The 8423-nt window shown below is 39.0% G+C and overlaps 1 protein-coding gene across 2 annotated transcripts; it reads right to left on the reverse strand.

Annotated features, from left to right (window-relative positions):
• Positions 1–1686: 1686 nt before the first annotated feature.
• On the reverse strand, positions 1687–7715 carry LOC104925502 (casein kinase II subunit alpha-like). Of its 2 annotated transcripts, none has more exons than XM_027287311.1 (15): positions 7575–7715; positions 6746–6837; positions 6361–6437; positions 6109–6237; positions 5907–6018; positions 5717–5818; positions 5564–5614; positions 5254–5313; positions 5046–5129; positions 4823–4933; positions 4588–4689; positions 3340–3440; positions 3092–3240; positions 2811–2900; positions 1687–2540 (listed from the first exon to the last, which is right to left on the reverse strand). In XM_027287311.1, the coding sequence occupies exons 4-15, from the start codon at positions 6207–6209 to the stop codon at positions 2425–2427; spliced, it is 1179 nt and encodes a 392-aa protein (XP_027143112.1). In that variant the 5' UTR covers positions 6210–6237; positions 6361–6437; positions 6746–6837; positions 7575–7715; the 3' UTR covers positions 1687–2424. The 2 variants fall into 2 exon arrangements, with proteins under 2 accessions (XP_027143112.1, XP_027143113.1); XM_027287312.1 differs by lacking the exon at positions 7575–7715 and adding an exon at positions 7075–7097.
• Positions 7716–8423: the final 708 nt, after the last annotated feature.

Raw genomic sequence — 8423 nt, forward strand, 5'->3', positions numbered from 1 at the left:
TACGCTGCCATCTTGAATTTTGTGCATTGTTGCATTTGAGATATTACTTATATTATAATTTGAAAACTTACAATGACATTTGCATTTTCCCACATGTGAGAAGCACGTGAATGCAGCATGATTCTGTTTGGTTTGGAGCCAAATAACATCTAAAAACTGCTCTAACCTATAATTTGTTTGTACAAATAAGTTGTCTTGTCCAGGCAGTTTAGTGATATGAACATGTTGGATCAGTTTTTATATGACTGCTGTGTTCAGTACAGGTTTAAAAAAATAAATAAAGTATTGGTATTTTTGTGATTTAGCGCCCCCAGTTTCAAAGTATGCTACCACTGTGGTAACAGTACACATCCATTTATCCTGATTGTTATTACTTATGAATAAAAACAACTAGCAAGTAGACAACTTTGCTAACAGCCAAACATCAATCAAGTGCAAAAACAGAAACCAGCTAATATTACTTACTAGTCCAACGTCAAGAAGCCTAGTACAGCATCTGTCTTTCAATCTTTCTAGCTCTCGCCAATTTACTCTTCTCTGGTGGCTTCTGCTCGCTCACTCTACTTTTCTCTTCTGAGCTTCCTACATGAACATCCTCTTCAGTCTTTTTCGCCTCTGCCATTATAGCCGTAGAGCCAGGTGAGCCGGATTACTTTGGCTGCTTGCTCTGCTCCGGTTCTGGCACGACACCAGCTCTGCTCCTTGTCAACATTCGCCCATGCCATCCTTTTCCCAGAGGTCCAAAACATCCATGCATGGTACAATCGCTAACACTTCCCTGGTGCTCTGCGGTCACAGCCTGGCTAACAAACTGAGATAGGATTAGCTAACATCAGCTACTTTGCTGCAGTTACTTTACTGTCCATCAGGAAACTCTGTAAATCACAGAGAGTTGATGTGCAGCAGCCGCTGGACATCAGGGGGAAAGCAGAAAACATTTTCTCCATAAAATATGATCAAAATAAGTGTTTAGTGTTGTTAAACGTTAGGTACTTCTCACAGGTGTTTGTACCTGGAGCACAAAGTTACACAATGCTGCTTTAATTCTTGTGGGATAGTAGTGGTATCCACAGATGCTGTAAATGTAAACACAGAGTTGTACCACAACTGACCTCTCATGACCGTCGGCCTGTTTGTATATATAATGGCAGGAGTCATCTATGTGTGTAAATGTAATGTTTGTAATACCTCTGGGAACAACCAGTTTAGTTTTTTGGCATTGTCTGGCATAGGGAGCATGAATGTGAGTCATGCAGACCCAGATCTTCCACTTTATTGTAATAAGACTGAGTCTAATATGGTCTGTGTACATGTGCTGATGTGTGCTCTGCATGTGGTTCACTGCTTAGTCACACAGTCAGCTTTTATTATTTTCAAGCTCTCTAGAAATGAAAACACATTTGACGTCTCCATAATTAAAAAGGCACTAAGTCGAGAATGATTAAGGATATATTCATTGCTCACTCATTTCGCTCAAGACTACTAAAAATAATAGAGATGTGAATGTATGAACACAGAGCTACAAAATCCCCTTTGTTATATAAGTTATTTGGTGCCAAAATTCATTCATGATCAAAGTTAGATTTTCTTTTGGGACTACGCTGCTATGACTTGAATTCACTCATATACTGCCAATGCAACCAGTCAACAGACGGTATACTCAATAACATGTAGCGTCTGCAAAACCCTGTTTAAATTGTTTATTTTTGAAGTTGTTTTTGTAGGTGATGACTCCTCCCAACATAAAACAAAAAGTTACAAAATTGTCTATGTAATCAAAATCATGTGTAAGAGACTTCATAAAAAACAAACATGAACACATACATACACATATAGAAGTGAAAGTAACATAAGATTGGCAAACTATTGACCCTGTGATACTCAGCATTGGGTGCATGCAACCTGACAGTAACTGTAGAATATCTACAAAAGTCCAATTAAAGAATTATAGCATCTAACAACTTCAAAACACCAACAACTCCTGCACATTACATGTCGTGTGCAACCAGCGAGCACTGTTAGGTGGGGCACACCAGTTTCCTGACTCTGTTTTGTGAAGTCGTGTAAAGGTTCACAGTGTAATACAGCAGGATCCCCATCAAACAGTTTCAAGCAAGACTGTATATTTGGAACATACAAAATAAATTTTATTATCCATTCTCTTCATGTCTACATCGTATTAGAATTTCTAGACAATGGCATTGTCAAATAACACACCCAAATTAATTCTAATAATCCTGACAGGTGCAACAATACATTTCTGTCAAGTCCAGGTGTCAAAATATAACTGAATGTGAAAAGCAATTTTTAAATCTTCTTCTTTGTTATTTTCAACATAAAAAGGGGAGCCATGGCCCTGGGCCGCAGTGAGAGCTAGGCAGGACATGGCCATGAGCACACATAAACACAGGTGAGGAAGTGGCTTCAGGGTTGAGCCCCGGTGGCTGCAGGGACTTGTGTGGCCAGAGTGTTGGGAGCAGAGATGACGGGTGATCCAGCAATGTTAGCCAGTGGCTGCGAGGAGGACATTGAGGTGATGCCTAGAAGAGACAAGAGGGGGGGTTCATTAATCATATTTACATGTCATCGTGATCTCAAACTAGAGTTATAACTCTGACTGCAACCAAGGAAACAGTCAAATTATGACGTGACTTTATTTGCAGCCTAAGACATTCCTTTTAACATCTCTCTGGCTGCTTTTTGACTTTTACTTTAGCCGCAAATACAAGAGTAGCTTTCCCCAACAGTCATATTATGAGAGGAACATCTGAAAATGTTCACGGGTGTTCATTTGGAGCAGGATTACTCACCGGCCATCATACTCGAGGAGCTGACTGGCGTGGAGCTGGCAGCCATCCCTCCAGGAGTTGCCCCTCTTCCCTGATCTTTAACGATGGGATCTGAGAACAAAAGGTGTAATTTGAGCAACAAACAAAAATACATGTTTTAACAAAATTACTTTAAATACAGCACACACACACATTTTGGTTTGAGGCAGTTTACTCAAACAATGAGACGGAGACTTTAACTTTTTTTTTACTGTTTTATTTACTGACTAGTACTGACAGGGTGGGGGGAATAACAAACTTACAGAAGTAGGGATGATCCATGGCCTCTCTGGCCGTGAGGCGGGCTTGATGGTCATAGCGCAGCAGTTTGTCCAGGAAGTCTAGAGCCTCTGTGCTGACCAGGTGCTGGTTCTCACTGTGCACAAACCTCTCCCACCTTTTGCGAGAGTGTCTACAGAACAAACCAGTGTTAATGTGAGGTATTATTAGCTAGAAATCAAAAGGTCAAAAAAAATTATATATATAAATTTAATCGACTACAATGGTTTACCTTCCGAGAATGTCATTGAATCGCGGATCCAATTCAATGTTGTACTTGTCAATGTAGTCGTACAGATCCTCAGTGCCGAGTACTTTTGCAATTCGCACAAGCTGCAAGGCAGAAGAAACATCATTTAATTTAAAGGATTACTTTTTTTTTTTCATAATGGCATATGAAGGGTATGGATTGCATTGCAGTTTATAGTGTCAGTTAGGTAGTGAGTTTGTACGGAGGATGTACAATGTCAATAAAGAGGTAATTGTATGTTATTAACGCTTAATAAACATTTCACAATATACATGTTTATTTAAATATTTGTATAGTTGCAAAAGATTTATTTTAATCATCAAATCTAACTGAACCAGTGGACATTGCCTCTGTAATTAGGTTTCACTGCCAATACCCATGTTCCCATCACTAACATTAAACCTATGTTGTGTACGTCTAATTCTAACTCTTCATTTTGATCACAGCAAACTTATCCTTCATTCAACAGACTAAACATAGTTTATGATGAGTGTAAAACAGTAATCGATTTTTAAAAACACACCATTTGGCTGGTTATTAGAGAAACAAGAGTTTCTCCGTTTCTGAGCACACTATACGTGATGATTACATGAAAAAATAAAATGTTAAATCAACACAGATAAAACTAAAACACCTTTTCAACTGTAGTGTCAAATAGGCTTAAAAGATGCACAAATGGGACACGGAATAATCTGGAAATGTTTAACGTTGTAGATAGGGAAAGCACAACACAAAGGCCACGATCAATGAGGGTAAATGTGTTATGATCTGTATCCACTGGTACACTCCTACATTTGTCTTTCACCCCTAGCTGCCAGGGTCTAAGGACAGAGGGTGTCTATCCCTGTATAGATTGTAAAGCCCTCCAAGGCAAATGTACTTTGTGACTTTGGGCTATACAAATAAAATCTGATTTGAATTTGTTTTACATTCAGTACACTGGTCTCCCAATAAGTTAGTAATAAAATCATAGGTGTGATTGGCAAAGGACAAAAAAACATATATGCAAGTATGTAGCCTATAGTGGATAGGCCACATACCATTTCTAAGTAGAATGTGGTTTGACTGGGTACTATGACACTGCTCTCTTTAGGCATTACATTACATTGCATTTAGCAGACGCTTTTATCCAAAGCGACTTACAGAGGAGGACATAAGGCCACAGATCCAGGATCCCATACACAAAAAAAACCTAATTCAAAATACGTTAAAAAGTCTGATTCTTCATACCTGATCATAGTTGTCATGACCGTGAAAGAAAGGTTCCTTTCTGAAGATCATGCTGGCGAGCATGCAGCCCAAACTCCACATGTCCAAGCTGTAGTCATACATCTACAAAAGATAGAGATGAAAAGGCTTGAACTGGCTTTATGACTGCATATAGATTTTAATGAATCTAATGAAAGTGCCATTTTGACAAACTGGTTGCCATGGCCAGACATGAGGAAGAGTATAGGAGCCTTACCTGGTAGTCTACCAGCAGTTCAGGTCCTTTGAAGTACCTGGATGCCACTCTCACGTTGTATTCCTGGTTTGGGTGGTAGAATTCCGCCAGACCCCAATCGATTAGGCGGAGCTGCAAGCATTTAAAAAAAAGAAAAAAGATAAGCATTTAATAAATGAGATTAGCCGGTGTCAGAGAAGGGAAGACAAGAAATTAGGGAAATTGTTAGCATGTGAGACAATACCTTTCTGTGTTCATGATCAATCATTACATTGTGTGGCTTGACATCTCTGTGCATAATCCCCATACTGTGGCAATAATCCAGAGCCTATTGGGTAAAAAGAAAAAAGAGAGATAAGAACAGATATGAAGCTTGATTGAATGTTTCTGGCAAATATTATACAACCAAATAATTAGCATAATTATACAGCGTACCAAAAGACATTTCTTACCTTTAAGATTTCGTACATGTAGAACCGTATGTCAAAGTCAGATAGGGTTTGATACAATTGCTGGAAAACAATAAAAATGTTATGAGCCACTTCAAAAAATGATTTAGTATTTGCATATTCGAAATCAGAATCAGGTTTATTAACAAGTACGTTTAAATACAATGAATTTGCCTCAGTGTTACTAAAATTAAGGAAAGAAATATATAAAAAGGAAGATAAAAAACAAGTACTAGAATATAAATGTATGTTATATAACAATTGATTTTGAAGGAAAATTCCACATTACACATAAAAAAAAGCAAATCTTTACCTTGAAGTCTGTGTTGTTCACATGTTCAAAGACCAGAGCAGGAGTTCGGGACTAAAAAGAAAAGGAGAACAAATATGTATGGTATTTATGAATGATACATTACGGTACATAAGTCTTAAACTGTTGTAGTGCGAGAAGGAAAATCAAAATTACCACGGGATCCTTGACGATATCTAACAGTGAGATGATATTTGGGCCACCCCGCAGATTTTCCAGGATCTTTATTTCTCTCTTGATTTTCTTTTTCTTGACGGGCTGTGAACAGAGACAGTGCATGAAATCTACACGACTGAAACATTTAAAAACAACAACAACAAAAAAATAGTCAAATCAATCTCCATACCTTCAGTATTTTGACGACCACTTTTTCATTGTTTGTGATGTTTATGGCTTCGAACACTTCACTATATTTGCCTCTCCCTAGTTTTCTGACTAGCTGATAGTCGTCCTGGTTCCTACAAAACAAAAAGCCACAGTGAACAATACTTAGATGGCTTAACCAACAAAGCTAAAACAAGATAAACACAACTATTGTGCCAACTTACCCCCATTCAACAACATGGGACTCATAGTCCCAATATTCCCGAGGTCTCTGTGTGTTTACATCAGGGTAAACTCGAGAGCGGCTTGGAACAGGGCCAGACATATTCTACACAGGATCTTCTCTGAATCTCCTAAAACAAGACAAAGAAGAGAAAATATGAGCTACGTGGTCACACACACACACACACACAAAAAAACAACAACAATACAAACACATTATGATGTACGGTAATTTAATTATGAGAACACATTACCTGGGAGGTTCCCTCCAGGATGATGGTGATCGATGAATCGGGACAAGAGCAGTGGAGATGCCTTTATGGTAAGAAAGCTACAGTGGGCACACAGACATGAAACATACAGTTCAATCAATCATTCACATTAGTTCAACGCCATATGAAGTGAGAAATGTTAATCAGAGCTCATTTTAACTTGACTATTTTCCCTCCACTGCTTCACAGGATGTTGATCTGAATAAGATCATTACATATGAAGCTACAGGAAGGCGGCAAAAAAAACAGTAACTTACACATTAAAACAGCGGCATGTGTTACTTAAATGACACAGACATAATTAACTTTTAAAACTCAGACTTAAATTAACGGTGTCTAAATATGGTGGCGTGTGAAACATAGAAACCTGAATGTTAAATGGGGGCATCCAACCAGTCTAATCAGGAGGTACAGGGTTCAATACAGTCATCACTAGGGGCTACACCAAGGCAGTATCTCCTGTTAAAAAAAAAAAAAGAAAGAGAAGAAAGTAGGTTGATTAAAATCAATGCAGTCAATTAAGCAAACACGAGCAAACTATGTGAGCTAACGTAGGTCAGCCAATCACGTTAGCTACGAGGCTACATTAAATTCATGGATTTATGAGAAGGGATTCAATCGACTAATGCTCTCCCCGATACAAAACACTCATTATAGCCAGCTTTAGTACTTTAAAGAGAAGCTGAGTGTACGCACAAACCCTCTGTGGCCCAAGGCCTGCACAAGTGCAGCGGAGCTAACAGCCAGCTAGTTAGCATTAGCTTCGTGAACAGCAGAGGGAAAAGCCGGCTGAAAAGTCACAACTACCTATCGGCCATTTTCTAAAAAATAAAAAATAATAACCGTAAGGAATAAAATAAAAAAAGGTTAGGGTTAGTTGAAATAGTCAAAAACATATCCCAGAGGTCTCTATTAACGCAGAGCTCAACAAGAAGCCTCGAGAGAAAAAAAAAAAGGTATTTCCTAAAGCTAGAAAGTGCTAAGCTAACTGGGCTAAGGGAGTGAATAGCCTGCTTCAGGCTTGGCGAGGCACAACTGGCTGACAACGCCTTGAAAAAACACCCTACAAACACTGTGATCGAGCAGCACCGAGGCGCCGAGGTTGTGTTACTTGTTCCCAGCTTTCCCCCCCACATAGAAAACACTCAACGGGACTTCCAAACCTACGACGATTTGTGGTTAAATAATACGATTACCTCTCAGCGTTGTTGGGACGTCAATATGGCGATGCTTGGGATCAAGAGCTTAGTGCGGAGAGCCTCTCCCGCAGAGGGCGCTCTACTTTTTCTCTCTCATGGGGGGCGGGAGTGTGGCTGCCTCTGCCACCAACAGGTCTGACACAAGCACAAACTCTTCTCTGCATCACACAGCTGTCGTGTTTTCTCAGTTATTTAAATACAGTATTATATATCATAAGGAACATCAACTCACTCTCACTCACAATCCAAGTCTGCACTTAAAACCTGTTTAAAAATAGCCTTTTTCTTTTTCTGATTCAATTGCATTGTCCTATTTTAACCCAGATAGCAAATATTATGGCTGTATTATGGCATACATTTGGCATTTTTTTGGCATTAAGAAAGCCTTTTGGCCTAACTGTGGTATGATTAGGGTTATCCATAATAGATACGGAGGCGCCAGCAATATATGGTTGAGTTAAGGCATGTTTATGGCATGCCAGAAGATTGGGCGTGAGCTGGAACAGCTGATTTGGGGCTCTTCTGGGACATTTATGGCTATATTTTGGAAGTCCACAATTTGCTTTGGGTGAATTTTGGCTCCCTTTTGGTATGATTTTGGCTTTCCTAATTTGGGGCATTTATGGCCCAGACATCCACCCATAACCTTGCCAAAATGCAAGCCAGATTTGGGCCAAAGCGAAGCCAAAAGATCTGCGAACCTGTTTTTAAATGTTGTATTCTTGTGATTTGATATACTTTTATGGTTCTTTTAGTTTGTTTGTGTTATTTGCTGTCTACTCTCATGTATTGTAAGGTGTCCTTGGGTGAGAGAAAGGCGCCTATGAAATAAAATGTATTATTATT

The sequence above is a fragment of the Larimichthys crocea genome, chromosome XIII, assembly GCF_000972845.2.
Source record: "Larimichthys crocea isolate SSNF chromosome XIII, L_crocea_2.0, whole genome shotgun sequence".
In the NCBI taxonomy this organism is placed as follows: domain Eukaryota; kingdom Metazoa; phylum Chordata; class Actinopteri; family Sciaenidae; genus Larimichthys; species Larimichthys crocea.

Excerpts from the sequence above, each read along its gene's own strand:
- LOC104925502 (XM_027287311.1), bottom strand. The coding sequence starts at position 6,209 with ATGTCTGGCCCTGTTCCAAGCCGCTCTCGAGTTTACCCTGATGTAAAC. Across the intron at positions 5,314-5,563 it reads TGAACAACACAGACTTCAAG|CAATTGTATCAAACCCTATC; the intron begins GTAAAGATTTGC and ends ATTGTTTTCCAG. Across the intron at positions 3,441-4,587 it reads GTCATGACAACTATGATCAG|CTTGTGCGAATTGCAAAAGT; the intron begins GTATGAAGAATC and ends TCTGCCTTGCAG.